The following is a 16,961-nucleotide window of genomic DNA, read 5'->3' on the forward strand; positions in this document are numbered from 1 at the left end:
GAAGAGATGGGACTTCAGTCCTAGGGAAGGAGGCTGCGGAAAGATCTGGTGTTTAAAATAGGGAACTACTAAAAGGATGATATTTGGCCTATGTTTCCATTAAGGACAAGCAAAAAAAAACTGGACTTGATTACAGACAAGAGGATTTAGGTAAAACATGAGGGGGAAAATCACACCCAACTTTCTGGCAATGTTTGTAAATTCCTGGGTTATGCCACCCTAAGAAATAAGACTGACAAATGGTCATCAAACAGTGAGTTTTGAATAATGGGTTCTTCCAGTTTCATGGTGTTGGTACAATAATCATGCATCCCTTCAGAACTGGCTGAGTGTCCACCCTTTCTGTGAAGTGTTGACCAGCTGAACCCCGTTTACTAGGGAGAAGCTTCTAGAGAGCCTTGTTACATGCTAGATGAGTGACGGGCATTTGGATCAATGAATGGAGGTTGTAAATAATATTTTCCTGCTCATATCAGCCTCATGGTAGTAAACCAAAAAATATGTCAGGGGCACTGGAGCCCACAGCTACAGATCTCTCCCTGATTATTTGATAAATTCATTCTTCAAAGAATTTTGAGCTCCTGCTGTGGGCCAGGTATAAGAGAGATCCTAGAGATAAAGCAGTGGTTCTTAACCAGGGGTGATTTTGCCCTCCAGGGGACTGTTGGCAAGGTCTGGAGATATTTTTGTTCACAATCAGGCAGGGGGAAGGGTGTTACTGGCCAGAGATGCTGCTTAATATCCAACAGTGCATAGGACAGTACCCTTCAACAGAGAATCATTCAGTCCCAAATGTCAATAATGCAGAGGTGTAGAAACTTTGAGATAAAGAATTAAAATTCAGTCCCTGCTCTCAAAGAATTTTGTCTGTTCATTGCAGTGTTTCTTAATATGGCTTGAAATCTGTGCTAATGAAAATTTCTGCATTGAAAAAGAAACTCTTCGAGTTCCTTATTTGAAGCAATTATAAGTAAAACCGAATTTCCTAATTCTATTTGGGACTGACAGCATGGTGCTATCTATGTAAAGGGTTTATTACATTCTTACTAATAAACCTTATATTTAAGAAATATTTAGCAGAAGGAGGACAGTATCTTTTATCATCTTTATCAGCAGAGTGAGCCTATATTTTTATTTGAATGTATATGTAGATTATAGTTGGGTAGAAAATAACCTACAAGTTGGGAATATATAGTAAACCTCAATGGTTCATTTCCTTTACCTTGAACTTGTTCATAATTTCAGCAGGGCATAGTTGAAATCTCACTTTACTTAGAAATCCTCTGGTTTAATAATAGTTGCAGATGAATTGTTTGCAATATTTTGGAACTAGTTATTTCAAGCACTCATATATACTACTTGCTATAAAATCAACCAATATGTTAATTAAAATAAAATACCAATTTATTAAAGTGGCACCCTAAGGACCTCAAATACTCCCTATTTTGTTTTGTTGATGTGGGAGGTCAGTTATTTGACCTGGTGATAGTGAGCTGCTCTGGAAAATTGCCTTTTTTATTTAATGAGGAGCAAAGTTGGCCAGAATGACCTCTAATGCTTTTTTCCCTGCTGTTCAAGTTTTCAGCTTAGCAGCTTTTGAGTGTGGCTTTTAGAGGCTTGGCATCCTCACCCTTCAGCTCAAAATCTCCCTTTATCATTGTGCCAAGTGCTCTGGGCATTCCAGTTAACTGGGATGGTCTTGAAAATAATTGAAAAATATCTGTAATTCAGACTCTTCACTAATTTATACTGGTTTTTGCCCCCAAAGAATCCAAATTCCTGTGGGTTCAATTGGGCTTCAAACCCAATATTTAAGAATCATCACAAAGTACATACTTTTTGAGTTGCTGATGCTTAAAAACTGAAAGCAGAAAACTCTTCTGAGCCTCAATTTCCTCACTTGTAAAATGGACCCTAAATCTTCTCTTATTTTTAAAAAGTAATTATGCTATTTATGATTATTCATTATTATATTGACATGCTCTGTCAGTAGCTAGCTACCTTTCTCTCTCCTTCCTTCCTTCCTTCCTTCCTTCCTTCCTTCCTTCCTTCCTTCCTTCCTTTCTTCCTTCCTTCCTTTTGTTTGGAGTTTTCACCATTGAGAACATACTTTTTCATGCTTAAAGTATGAGAGTTTTGCCTTCAAATATAAACAAGTTTTTTACCACACTTTAGAATTTTCAACTCACTGTCAAGGACTTCCTTGGTTAGGACATTAACTGTGTCCTCTCTAAATATTTCCTTTTTCCTCTAAATCAACTAATTTTTACTTTATCAGCAAGATCAGTACCCCCAAATATGGATCTTTGTAACTTGTTCCAATTTTTTATCATTTCTGAACTGAAGCCAGCTGAAGCCATCTTGACAAGTCTAAGCAAATATCAACATCCCTAGGGACTAATCCTCTTTTTTTAAACAACTCTGAAAAGCTGTTCTTTAGGTTAGTTGGCTCAAACATTTTGTGTGTGGTGTGTGTGTGTGCGTGTGTATGTGTGTGTGTGCGTGTGTGTGTGTGTTTGTGTGTGTGTGTGTGTGTGTGTAGAGATGGGAAATTATTAGGTCATGAGATAAAGCTTGATGGAAATCCTGTATGGCAGAAGCCTGTAAGTGGGTTAGCTGGAGACAGTTGTGAGGGATGGGGACATAAAGGTCACCACAGCTGCCTGTCTCAAGCCAAAAAATGATGGGGCCTGAGAGTTTGCCAGTGGCCCACTCTGTGAGCCTTGTGGGGATCATGTGCCTCAGACCAAGCACCATGGTTCCAGGCTGATGGTTCTTATTTGTTTGTGTGAAAGGTTGCAAACTTCTTACTGGAGTAGAAGTAAGGCATTAAACCATCAGGGAACTCTAGGCTCACTCTGGCCACAGCAAGACTTTGCCCTTCTCCTGATTCCATGGCCTGCATGTAGCCAAGTGGACTCATTTCCAGTGAAGGCTGGGAAGGGGAGCAGGCAGAGGATGACACTGCCCCAGTAGCACAACCCTGGTCCCAATGCAATACTCTGAGTGTAGCCTTCACAGATCTCAATGGGCAAGTAGCCCAATGCTAAAGCTGGTCCCTACCACAACAGCCTCTCTCCAGAAGCTCCCAGAGATAAATGGCAAGGCCCATGAATGGGGTCAGCTGGGGTGGGTGGGGAGGCCTGTTGCAGGTACCTGTCCCAGGGCTGGGGGATAGCTCACAGTGGCTCAACACCCAGGGTTTGCTGTGGAGCCCACATTTATCACCCAACTGGAGCTGACATCTGAAGAGAAAAGGGCATTGCCAGACACAACAAAGAGAAATCTGTGGCTTGAGGTTTTATAATGTAATTACAGCCTACCAATGCCTTCTTTTCCACCTGTATGTCACTCAGCTTTAAGCACTTGCTTCTAAAGGGAAAATTGAGAATTCTGTTCCCTCGAGGATGGAGGAAAAGCAGCTCTTGCCAGTACTCTGTGAAGTTGGAGTACCCTGCTGGCTGGTATAGAACAATTGCCTGACACTGTGGGGGCAGCAGAAACAACCACAAACATGGTGAGAACAGATCTCGGGTGAATAGAAAATGCTAGTCCCTAGGCACATTTGTATCAGTGGTATTTGAAACTAGAATACACATGCCATGCTCAGGAAACCCACAAAGGGAGTGAAAATGGAAAAAGACTGCACCATGTAGAAGCTGAAAGTATAGAGTCTGGCTGGGGCAAAAGAACTGACTAGTTAGCCTGACAAAAACAGCTCTTTCATTATTTACCATCATGTCACACTTGGAAAAAGAAATTTTAACAACACAGGGAAAGAACAGGAAAAAGAAAAGCCATTTTTGGTGTATGGTACAGGACCAGCTGAAGCTGTAATCCTACACACAGAGGGCCTTGTAATAAAAGAACAGCCTTGCAAGTGCTTTTCCTCCTGTTTGTGTTCACAGTAACAGCTGGATACATACTAATTGCAAGAAGTGAAAGAAAGAACTTTAAGTTTAAAAGCAGACATGCCATGATCAGTCTCTCGCCAGCACGATTCCAGACACAAGTGTGAGGTGGCACCTAGCAAGTCTGTTTGAAATGCACACTCACAGTTCTTCACTTATGTGGTTGGCTTTAGGCTGTCCGAGGAGGGCAGCATGCTGTTCCCTCCTTCCAGGTGCATCGCTTCTGCCTATCGAGAAATGGCATAAACAGGGGTTCTCGGCCATGGCACCAATGACATTTGGGCTGAATCGCTCTCTCTGGTGGGTGCTGTCTTGTGCATTGTGCAATGCTACCCACCAGATACCAGTAGCACCTTCTTCCCCAGCTGTGACAACCCAAAGTATCTTCGGGCATTGCCAGATGTTCCTTGGGAGCCATTACCACCCCCAGATGAGACCTACTATGCTAAACTAACAAGAAATGACTTTCTCTTCCCTCTCAGACCCTACTCCCAAATAACTACTTAGGGTCTGGAACACTGGTGAGACATCTCCACATCCACCAGCAACAAACTTTCCTCTCTTTCTGAGTGGCCTTCAGTAATATGTTTGATTTGCAAGACTTTTGGTCATTCAGAAAAATGCTTTTATTGCCTTTGAAAATAAGGTAATTTCCAGCTAAAAACCATCTTTTTAGAGAAAGTTCAGACACAGAATTTTACACACCAGGGTCTCTGTGAACTGGAAGTGGCCTTGGGTACTTGAAACTCAACTCCTACAACCCCACACCCTTTGCCACATTTTTACAAATGAAGAAACTGAGACCTAGAGGGGGAAGTGACTTGCTCAAGGTCATACATATTCCTAATCCTCCTTGTGTGGAAGCATAGGCCAATAGAATTCTTCTTTGCCCAACATGCCTAAAGAGCTTAGGTCTCTAAACACAGAGAACTTGTGCTTTACAAGCAACAGTTTGGGCTAAACAATGTCACTTAAGGAATGCAAAATTTAAAAATGATAGAATGCTGTAACCAATTAGTGCAAACAAACATTTATTGTGAAATATTCAGCCTACCCTTTATTAGGTATTACATCATCAAAGCACTTTGTGGCAATGAAAATAGCTTTTTTACCCTTCTGATTCTCCCAATATTCCATTAAAGCTGCAAAAAATGTGCAATCTGCTTGAAAAATAGGTTGCTCTTATTTACTCATTTGTGAAAAGTCAAAAATAAAAAAAGAAAATGATGCTAGCTTACAGGGCCTCTAGAACCAATTTGCCTTCCTGTTTCCTAATTACTCCCCAAAATAATTAACAAAGATAATTCGTTTTAAATGCCTTTTTATAAAACCAATGCACCTTTCTCCATATTATAATCATAAAATTAAAAAAAAAACACACATTATTTACTTTCTTGGAAAAAAGGTGGCCAGCCGTTGTTTTTTGATCGGGAGCATGTGTATTTCCTGGGAGTTCACTTTCTTGAACTTTAAGCTCCGGCTTTTGACAGGTTTTCTAAGGGGCTCTGTGTTTCCCATGGACTCTTCTCCTTGACTGTTGATGTCGTAGCCCTGAAATACGGAATCTTCTCTTTTGAAGGAGAAGTTTTTGGTGGACACGCCTGAGAGGCCTTTGATCTTGCCACAGAAGATAGTAGGCATGGCATCTTCCACCGAGACAATCACCTTGGCTGCCTGGGAATTGCTCACCATCTCAATGTTATTTTCAGCCTTGACCTCGCTGCTGGGCTGGCTGGGCTGGCTGAATGGCTGGGTGGTGTCACTGCTGCCCAGGTGGCTATCCCTCATGGCTGAGGCTTCATGGGGTGTGACAGGGGCAAAGGGCATCTCCATGCCTCTGGGCAGTTTCTCCTGAACCTTGTGACATGGGCTGTCCACTGACCTGCTGCTATTATACAGAGTCTCAGGGGGAGGCTCAGACTTCCGGTGGGCTGCCAGAGACAGGTCTAGGGCTGCATCCTCCTGGCAGATCGGGGGACTGACTGCGCCAGCCTTGAGCCAGGGCACTGACTTCATGGAGAGATCCAGGGCCTCATTCTCACTCCCCATCTTGATGACTGTGTGGCGGTTGAGCTGGAAATACTCCTTGGGCTGGAGGATGTCAAAGGGCTTCAGTTCCTCCTTCTCCAGAGGGGTCTGAGTGCCTTTAAAGGGGTGTAGGCCGAAGGAAGATGGTGGCTTGGATAAATTGGGGCTGAACTTGGACTCAGAACTCTGAGGCACTGGGATGGGGATGGGAATAGGGATGGGTACAGGCAAGGGGACTATCACAGGGTAGGGCACCAAGAGGGTGGCTGGCGGGACCAGGGGGGACAATGGGGAGTTAAAGGGCTGGGGAGGCACAGGGGCATATCCAGGAGGAGGCTGACAGGGTGGGGAGCCAAGAGTGCTCTGTGAGGGAAACAAATTCTGGAGCACAGCTTCAAATGGCAACGTGGGCTCCTGTGGCTGGCTGGGGATTCGCAAGTCCAGGAGCTGGGGCTGGGCCTCAGGGTCCTCTGCTGCCTGGAAGAGGTTGTTGTGGATGGCATTGGAGGAACATGGGGCCTCCTGTGGCAGGACTAGAGGAGAGTTGAGGTGCTGAAAGACATGCTGCTCCAGCACCACGGGCAGCTGCACAGGGCCCTGCGTGGTCATAACATAGGTGGCATTGCCATTAGGGTTGAGCTCCGGTGCAGTGCTTCCCTCCACCTGCATGTGAATGGGCATCACCACCGGGCTCTCCCCGAGGCACAGGGGCTGCAACACGGTGGCCGCCACTTTTAGAGCCATGCCGCTCTGGGACTCAGCTGGGGGGTTCAGAATGGATGGGGCCGGCACCGTCACCAGTGCCTTCTTTACCAGGTCTGTGGAGTTGATGTTCCAGGCCTCTGTGGTGATCAGCTGGGCCATACCATTCTCCAGTCTGTTATTGGCCAAGGCAGGAGAGGAGTTGGTCATGTCCATGGAGAGGTTCTGTGACTGCAGATCATCCATCACTCACCTTTGATGCCACTCGACCTGCAACATAGAACACACAATATGAATTTTCCTTCAGAGACAATTTATAATTGCCTTAAGAGCTATCTTCACATCTTTTAAAAGTTTCCATGTCTTCGTTAACCAGAGAGCACACCCATCTCTCTATGTACACATACATGTTATAGGCATTTCCTAATATATACGAACACACTCGTGTGATCAGCTGTGCCTGAAGAGCCCCAATTTAACAGAGGATTTTCATATAAACAGAGATGATGTAATGGCTAAATTGCCAAGTGGGGTTAAACAGAGTATTTTAACCCTAATACTCAGGTTATATGTTTAGCCTTCAACAGACACAAAGAGTCGTTCCACTTTGCTATATCAGACAGTTAAGATATGCAGAGATATGACTTGTTCAAATTCAAATAGGCAGTAGAGTCTTTCCTTTAAGGAAAAAAAACCCCATCACATTAGAATATTCTATGAAAATAGCAGAGGGCCATCCCAAAACTGTAATTAAATTTTTTTAAAAAAATTAAAAACCAACACTTGGTAGTAATAATTATTCCAAAAGAGGCTTGATAAGAGGAAGAGCAGTGCACTTAGACAAGGGAGTCATTACAGTTGTCTCACCATCTCCCTCCTACCAATGACATCCCCTTTCTTCCCAATTTTCTACCAGTGAAGATGCAAAACTTGCATGAATGCTCATAGAATCCATCGTCACCTTTGCCACCATCTGTTTGATCTGTGACTTCTTCTAACGTCTAGCTGTCAAGAGGAGGGGGTATTGATGAGTCTAGAACTGGAGAAATGAAGCACTTGTTGGAAACAAGCATCCTCAGAGGTGAGATACACTCTCTTGATGTCCACTGCACCTCTGGCCATTGGAGAGGCAAAAGAACCCAGCACAGGTGCTTTCTGGAGGAAGCAGGGTTGCAGCTGCCAATATGACTCTCCATGGAAACACCTCCATATTTAGCCTGGTTACCATAGAGAAGGCAGGCACCATGTATAACTCTAGCATCTGTGCAGCCCTGGAGTCTGATTGGGATCAATAATAATTCAATAATCCTCAGTCTCACTGTGCATCTCTGATTCTAGACCTCACCTCTCTGAAATGTATAGACTTTAGTCCTGTGATCATCTAGTGATTCCTTGCTCACCACCAAGTTACCAACACAACCTCAAAAACAAGTAAGAGAGGTGGCCCAGCACACCATGGGATTAGAAATAAGCAAACAAGACATCACTACAGGAAGCAGCTTTAACAAATGAACAACTCTGTGATGTTTATAGATCATTCAAATGTGCCAAATGCAGAGAACAAGGAGTTTCTGTGAAGCAGGAGGAGGGGAAGGCAAGAGGAAGGATGCTATGCAAAGCATCACTTTGTGGAGAAAGACTGGTGGATGATGCCCTTGGCAGGTGCACTGTGGTGCCTCTGAGGAAGGCTCTAGAGCCTGGCTCTTTAGGGGCAAAGTGCCCTCTGGAAACCACGAGGTGACCCAGCATGCAGGCCAATAGTGCCCTTGGGGTAAAGTAGGGAGGAAGCCTGTCCCCAGGAAGATGCGGGACCTTGCCCCAGCTGCAGGGCCTGCTTTTCCTTAGAGGAATGCTCCCTGATTGAGTCCAGAAAGCACCATATTTCCAATACACCATCCATTCGTTCCTGCATGCAGGCATTCCTTCATTCACTCATCTAATCAATTAATTTGCTGAATGCCCACTGCATACCAACACTTTCTGGGGGCTAGAAATGCTGTCATGGGCCAGACAGACAAGGTTCCTGCCTTCAAGTAGATTACAGTCTGGTGTGGAAAAATGCCTTTGACTGGACAGAGATTTGCTAGCATGATAAGGCATCCAAGTTATGCCAGAAGAGGCAGCAACATCAGTAGGACACAGCTTTGTGGGCTACTCACTAGCAGCCCTGCAAAGGCCCTGAGAACTTAAGACCTCCTCCAGTAGGGTTTGCCCTGTCCCTCTTACTGGCCAGAACTCTCAGGGAGTGGTGAAAAAAGGCTGAAAAGAAGCTGGGGTGGGGCTGGTGAGGACAAGGACAGCAGTCAGAGAAGGCACCCATAACCACCCATCTGAGGTAGCTTCTGATGACCTGCAAGGCAAGTCACTGAGAGAAGTCATGTTCTGTGTTTCCTGTGGGCTTAGGATTATCCAAGCAGTGAGACTGTTTTTGTCTCATAATGGGCTATACCTATCCACCCTTCCAAACGTGGTGGCCTCTCTCACTCTCTGCCTTCCTTACCACTCCCCCCACCAAGGGAGAGACAGCAACTTCTCAATGCCTCCTTACACTGCTCTTGGCACACACATTCAGCTTAGTTGCCAGCTCTCATTTCTTCCTGCAAAATGTCACTCCTCTCCCTGCCTAGCCCTGGTACTAGGCTTGTAATTTCCCTGGAACCTTCCTGCTCAGAGTATGAGGAGGGGACCTGGACAGGGAAGGACACCTCTCACAGGCCCCTGCCCCTCCCAGAGATGGCCAGAGCTCAAACTCACTGAGCATTTGCCATGTGCCAGGCCCTCAGTTGAGAATGCTGAGAAATTTCCATGCATTGCCTCACTTAATCCTCAGAACAACCATATAAGAGGGGTTCAATAATTATGCCCATTTTATTGACAAGAAAACTAATTCCTCAAGAAGGTTAGATAACTAGCTTAAGGATACATTGAGGCTGGGATTAGAATTTAGGGTCAATTCCAGGCTCCTTTTCCCTGTGGAAGCAGTGAGGGCCACAAACACCCCTCCATGCATTTTTTTCTTGGCAGAGAGGCCCCTTTTGTTCCTCATTCAACACCAAGTGCAGGGGCCTGCAGAGGTGTGTGCGAGAGAGTGCTTCAGAATAACATTTCTTCAAAGTAGTGGCCAGATTCCTTCCAGAAAGTCATTGAACTGTTTGCTCATCTCTTTTTTTTCTACCAGGGACCTCCTCAGTCCCTTTTATCAGGGAAGGAGCTGAATGATCCCCAGAGTTCCTATCCCTGGGCAGAGTGCAGCCCAAAGTGGCTATCGTTGTGTTACTGGATGGTTAGGAGGCCTCTATTTTCTCAGCCTGCTTCCAGTTACCCATCTACTGCACCCTGCCTTCCTGAGACAGATTTCATGTGGGTGGGAGAGTAACTCAGTACCCATGAGTTCCAGGGAGGCCATCAGACTCCTTTGCCAGGGCCTCAAGTCTCTGTGAACAGGGTTGAGGCCAGATGGATTGCAGGACAAGGCACAATGCAGTGGGGGTGAACAGTGTGCATCTTAAGGACAAAGGGCCAAAATCTCACTTCCACCTCCTTCCACGTGATAGCTTTGGACCTCTCTGATGATTCAGCCAATGTAAGCCCTGAGAGCACTCCAGCCCTTTCCATAGAAAGCCACCCCCTGCTGATATTGCCTTTCCTCCAGCAGTGAGTCCCAGCTCTCCACCAGGTACCAGGTACCTCTTTCTCTCTGGTCATCCTGCCCTGTCATTCACCCTGCTAGCAGGCACCTTAACTAGGGGACAGCAGATGGGGGGGCCTGAGTACTCCCAGTATGGGCAGAGAATGCCCTGAGAATAACAACCAGCTCAGGGATGCAGGTTCAAAGGGGAAGTCTCTCTCCCCCAGGATGAGCCGTGAAGTAAGATAAGGACTAGAGAGAATGAGGAGGCCTGTCCTCCATGCTGATTAGGATGGGGAGTGGGGTGCGCAGAGAAGTTAGTCAAATCAGGAGTGTTTCAAGAGCCACCAACTAGTGCTCAAGCGGAAGGGGGCAGTGATTTCTTCAGTAGCCACCGGGGACATTTTATTTGGATTTTTAAAACGTTGTTGGCAAATGGATTTAAATGAAGTCACCCACCCATCGTCTTGAGCCCATTATTACTATGGGTGTGGGGCAGGTTGGTTAACAAGGCAGTGTGGCAGTGAGAAGTGGGCAATCTGGACCTTCAGGTTTCAGGAGACTCTTACCCTCTTGGCCCTTGGCTGGGGAGGGAGGGCTGGGGACTGGGGGTTGGGGTGCAGCCCAGTGTAAGCCATATGACTCCTGGATGGAGACTCGGGAAAAGCCTCAGGGCCCAGGGCAGATAGGGAGTTGGGGCGGGACTGTCTGGGGCAGCAGTTGTGCTCAGAGACCTGTGGAGTCACAGGCTTGTTATCTGAACCCCTCATCTTACTGTTACAAAGAACTAAGTGTGCCAGGGGTGGATTATCCCAGGATCTGCCCCTCAGTCTGGAGCCCTCTTTGGCCTTTGCCATCACCCAGAAAACTCCAGCTCACCTATTAGACTTTGGGGTCTTATCTTCTGAGACATCCTCCAACCCACTGAACTCCCACAGAACCCCGGCTTATCCTTGTCTAGTTCTGACCTCTTCATACTGCAATTGCCTATTTACTCGTGTCTTCAGGAAGAAAGAACTGTCTCACCACCTCCTCTTTATATCTGTACCTGTGAATAGCAGGTGCTCAGAATGAAGGAGAGCATGAATGAGTATCTTGTACACCCTTCTGAGCCTGGTCTTCTCATGCCCAGGCTCTTGTTACAGGCCCACCATTTACAGAATCATGGCAGTTTAAGACTGGGAGGGGCATTAAAGCTTACATTTCTATCCTTTTCCTGATTCTTTTTAAAGATGAGGAAACTGTGACCCAGAAAGGCTAACTAAAACTTCCCTGAGGCCAATGAAAACAGATGTCACCACATTCATTGTGGAAAGAGCAGAGGGCCAGGCCCCACAGGAGTCATGGAGGGTAACATGGCAGCCACCTACCTTCACCAGCCAGTGGGAGCCTCCAATGAGACAGTGGATGTAAAAGCACTTTGTGGACAGAAAGAAGTCCGACAGGGGTGTTTATGTATTCATTCTGGGCTCCTGTGTTTCTCTGACATACCCAGAAAAAGAACCAAGCAAAGCCACATGTGTGCTGCTTTCCTTATAAGGAGTTCTAGTCTGAAGAAGGTGACCTGGGGCCTAACTTCAGTCAGTGACCCACTCTGCTTTTGTGCCCCTACCTCTCAGGCCTGCTGCTTTCAGAGTATTGCACAAAGCACTCATTTCACTCTACGAGCCTCCATATAAGTGGACATTTTTATATGAGGATTCATTTATGGCTTAATTTTAAAAGTGAAAACACTTGACCACTCAGATAAATTAACTATTGTCCAGGTCCTAGAGTCCATCTATTTTCTCATTGTGGGCATTTGACACTTTCTAACACACACACACACACACACACACACACACACACACACACACATAACCTAATACCCTCATTCTTAATACCTTCAGCCACATCCTAAATGATCCCATGGCCCCCTGAAATGCCTGCACAAAATCAAACTGAAGGAACTTCAGAATGTGACTGTGAACCCCCACTGACCCACGGTAGGGTCCCTGAGACTCTCTAAGGCAAAACCTGTTTCTGAGGTGGAAATTGGGACGACAGCACTGGGGCATGTTGAGAGTCTCTCTCAAAGATCGTGTTCCTGAGAGGGGACTGATTTTATTTTGTGAACTGAATGCATTTGCACCACAGAAGCAACTATCAAGATTACCACAAGCCCCCCAGTCCACAGAAGAAAGCCTTCCTGCACAAATGTTTTAGGAATGGGTACTTGGTATGGTGGGCAGGGGCTAGTTATCTCATAGCAACTCAAGGCAGAGACAATTGCCCTCTTGGGGGACTTGTGAGGACCCTAGGACTACTGGAGTGAGGTCTCTGGAAAGGTGAACTCAGCCTCAAGGGAAGCCATCTTACTGATTTGGGCTATCATGGACAGATTCCACCCCCAGAAACCAGATGACCCAGTGTAGGCTTCAAAGTTTCCTCCTCTGGCCTCTATCACAATACAGGAATTCTGGAAAAGCCTGGGTCCCTGGCCCTGCTCCTGGTGATGCTCCCTTCAACCCCAATGGCCTGTAAATGTGGCCTGCTTTCCTCTTCCACTAAAATAAGCCTCGTGTAAGTTTTGCCCAGCAAGATAAATTTTTTCCTCTAAAGCATTCATTTCAGTGTATATTGAATATTCTGTATATTCTGATACTTCTCTGAAGATAAGTGTGTTCCACCCACAGAATCTCAACAGCTTTGCTTTTTGTGGAGTCTGTAGGCAGTTATCAGTCATTTCAGGTCAAAATTGGGTCATCTGTATCCTTGTGGCTCAAAGTGGGTTCCTTGGAGCAGCAGCAGAATCTCCTGAGAGCTTGGCCCCGCCCAAACCTCCTGAATTAGAATCAGCATATCAGCAAGCACTGGGTGATTTGTGTGCACATTGAAATCTGACAAGTTCTGGCTTAGCACTGGTTCTCAGACTTGTCTGCACATTAGAATCACCTGGGAACTTTCAAAAATACTGATACCTGGGTCCCACCACTAAGACTCTGATTTAATTGGTCTGGGGTACAGCTGGGGCATTGGAGTTTTTTAGGACATTGGGGATTTTAAAAATTCCCTAGGTGATTCTAATATGTAGTCAAGTCGGGAACCCTTCATTCAAAGGCCAGAGAACAAAGCAGCTGGTCAGCCAAACTTCTTCTTTGTGGCTGACCTTGCTTCTTGCTTCAGAGAAAACACAAAAGCCATCAACCCCAAACTCCCTCAAGTTCCCCATAGGCTCACAGTGTCTCCCCATGTCTCCCTACCCCCAAGAGGAGATGAGATGTCTTTCCCTCTTCAAGACTGACTTCCCTGGAACCCTCTGCTAAGAATCCTACCCCTTTCCAACCACACCCTATTCTGAGTCTATTTTCTGCTTTCTATCTTGTATTTCAGCTATATCCTCAATGACTGACCCAATTCTATATAAAAATCACCAGCCACTTACTAGTAGTTAAATAAGCAAAACCTAAGTTTCATCCTTTAATACAACATGGATATGGCTTCACCATTCAGGACCTGATATGCACTAAATATCTGATAGGTAATTTCAACTGGGTTAAAAATGCTTTAGCTCTCCCAATAAGGTGTAATAATTGTCAATTACTTTCACCAGTGATTACATTTTCTGAACTTTAGACATCAGCACAGGGCCTTTATACTTAAGCTGTGAACATAATTACCATATGAATGTCTTCCCAATTTGTTTACAATACAAAGAATACACTAAATAGTCACCCACCTTATGGCCAATTGTCTTTTACACCCAGAGATCTATACAGCTTTCCAAAAGAAATATGACTACCCAGGTTAGCTTTGAAAATGAGCTCCCAAACACGTTACTTAATTTATTAAAACAGTGGTGGCCATGTGGTTGATGACTGAGTGTCACCTTCATGAAGATGAATAAATAGTGGCTGTGGGTAAGTTCTGTCAGAGAGAATAGAGTGCAAATCTTAGCTTTTATGTAATACTGGGGAAAAATGGAAGAGGTGGGCAAGTCAGACAGAGGAAGTGGTGGGCATCATGAACTGGCCAATAACACTAGGGAACACCAAGGCTTTCCCAGAGAGTGGGGTAAGATAATCCGGGGGCTTCCATAAACCTTAGTTATGTTCATTTCATGACTTTATCCTTTTATTTCAATTTTCTATTTTATAGCATATGTAATAAATATAGAAAGACATATAATTTAATAATATGTTGAAGGGATGTGCAATTCTTTTTTTCTGATAGGAGTGCAAAAGTGAAAAAGTTGCAACTCAGTCAGAGAGATGATGCTCTCAAGGCCCAGTGAGAGTTCCAGGGTCCCCCTGTCTGAAAAAGTCTTGGGGTCACTGGTCCAGTTTACTCCTCCCATTTTTCAGAGCAAGAAGCTAAGGTTTGGAGGTTACATGAGATTCAGAGATTGTAGAGTTCACAGACTCCTGGACCTTGTTCCTTCAAAAGCCTGGTCCCTCACCCATGACTTTGGTTTCAAATTTCACTTGAGCCTAAGGGGTCCCTTCCTAAATCTCTATCTTTACCAGCACTGAACACCAAAGAATGTGAGATGGTCTGATTCAGTTGTCAAAATGTCAAACAGACTGTTCGATGCTTCTTTTTCTCTGTATCTATTTCTGTTCATTAGTTTCTGATGTTCATTATATTCCATAAATGAGTGAGATCATGTGATATTTATCATTCTCTGACTGTCTTATTTCACTTAGCATAATGCTCTCCAGTTTCATCCATGCTGTTGCAAATGGTAAGAATATAAGGATAACCAATGGACACAGACACTGGGGGGAGGGGGAGGGCACGTGCTGTGGGGTAGGGGAGGCCGGAGGGAATGGGGGAAAAAGGAGACATATGTACTATTATTTGTAATACTTTAAACAATCAAAAAAAGTCAGAGTTTTATGGGTGAGGTTATTGATGAAAAAAAATGATGAAATAATCCCTTGAGTCTGTGATACCTAATAGATAAGAGATTGAGATGAAATAGATAATAGAAGAGATGAAATTCAAGACATATACTAGTATACACACAAGCTGTTTTTGACTGCGGGAAAAACATTTTATGTCCCTGGGACTCAGTTTCTTCTTCTGTAACGTGGGATACTGCCCTACTCTCATGGTGGGGTGGAAAGTTAACTCAGGCCTCCCAAGAGTAGTGTCTACTGAGAAATCTACTGAGGAGTCAGTAGACCGGCCTTCTAGGAATTGCTGTGGGCCATGAAGGATGGGTAAGTGTGGGCATTCTGGGAGAATTGAGAGAAGAAGGAAAGTAACAAGGGGGTGGGGGAAAGGGCAAAACTGGGGTGGGTCTGGCTGGGCCACTCCCATGACCACTAAGAAGACCCCTCCCTAACCCTTGGAACTTTGAAGGCCAGGCCACAGGGGTATGAGGGGAGCAGCTTGTAGGGAGGGACCAGGAATGCTGAAAACTGAGACATTAGAGAACTAAAGCGGGCTCTTCTCAGAGTTCTGGTCTGTCTTTAAACAAGGTCAGTGGAGTGAAGGCTGAAAGAAGAGAAGATAAGAAGACCTCTTTAGCTTCAGTCAGAGTATGGTCTGTCTCTCTTGGGACTAACCTTCCCATTGCAGGGCAGTCTCTGTGGTTTAAAGACATCCTACTATATGCCAAACGTACCTACTATGTGGTCTCTGCTGGGTCTCAAGCTAGGGCTGGGCCTCAGCAAGTAAATAGGTTTGTGCAAATCTGGTTGAAAAGAGAGATAGTAAAGCTGGACAAATCAGAAGAGTACAGGAAAAATTTCACAACTAGAACTAACTGCTCACAGGCCTGGTTTTCTGTTGATGGCCTTGACTGGATTCTATCAGAGCACAAGAGGGATATAGGAGACTACCCTGCCTCCTTTCTCACCCAGGTGGAGAGTGTGAGCTCTCTTTGCATTTCTAAACACATTTCATAATCCTGATGACCTCTAGCCTGCTCACAAAGAACCTATGGCAACCCTGGGGCCTTGCAGGCCTGGGTGTAGGACTAGACTAGGGAACCAGGTTCACATCCATCCATTTATTTATCCTTTCAAAAATTATCTTGAGTACCTACTGTGTGCCAAGCAGGCATTTCCTATTCCTCCACCTTGATGCTGTTTTTTTCATAGGCTCATTGCTCTCTCTCGGCTCAATTCCCAAATTGGTATTCTGCCAGGGTTATCTGCTCCTAATAGGGCTCCTTCAAGGCCCATTTTTCTTGCAGAGGTAAAGGAACAGTCTCTAAAGAAGAATGTTAGTCCCCAGGCAGCCGCGGAAAAATGCTTTGATGCAGGGACCTCTCTAAGGTAGAGGAGAACTGCTTATTCTCCAGAGAGGGCTGCCTCTGAAACTGAAGGAAAAGAAGTGCCCTTCTCAAGTCCTGGCGAACCTCAATGGAAGGTGAGAGGCGCACCTCAGAATCACAGGAGAAAATCATGAAGAACTGCTGTGTGGCAGGGCACACTCACTTAGACAGTGGGCTGTGAGAGTCAGTGAGTACCTGTTCCTGGATCCAGCCAGGGCCTCAGAGCCTTTAGCAGAACCCCCAACACCCTCAGGTGCTGCTGCCAGAGCAGCCATCTTGTGCAGAGGCACAGGTCACATTTAAGGTCTCAGGCCAAAGTCTATTGCCTTAAAAATCTATGGTTTTTGGAGATTTCTCTGGCAAAAAAAAACAAAAAACCTCTTACACGTGGAACAAAAAAGCAGGGTGAAACCTGCCTCTGGAAGAA

General features: G+C 45.3%; 1 protein-coding gene across 3 annotated transcripts in view; it reads right to left on the minus strand.

Annotated features, from left to right (window-relative positions):
- Positions 1–4,908: 4,908 nt before the first annotated feature.
- RAI2 (retinoic acid induced 2) overlaps positions 4,909–16,961 on the minus strand; it is a 67,343-nt gene continuing 55,290 nt past the window's right edge. For 2 of the 3 annotated variants that reach the window (XM_080653711.1, XM_080653710.1), the window contains exon 2: positions 4,909–6,911. In XM_080653711.1, the coding sequence (XP_080509837.1) occupies positions 5,298–6,887 (1,590 nt within the window). In that variant the 5' untranslated portion in view covers positions 6,888–6,911 and the 3' untranslated portion in view covers positions 4,909–5,297. The remainder of the gene's footprint in view (positions 6,912–16,961) is intronic. The other variant, XM_080653712.1, reaches the window with a different exon arrangement.

The sequence above is a fragment of the Plecotus auritus genome (assembly GCF_963455305.1).
Source record: "Plecotus auritus genome assembly, chromosome: X".
NCBI classification, from domain to species: domain Eukaryota; kingdom Metazoa; phylum Chordata; class Mammalia; order Chiroptera; family Vespertilionidae; genus Plecotus; species Plecotus auritus.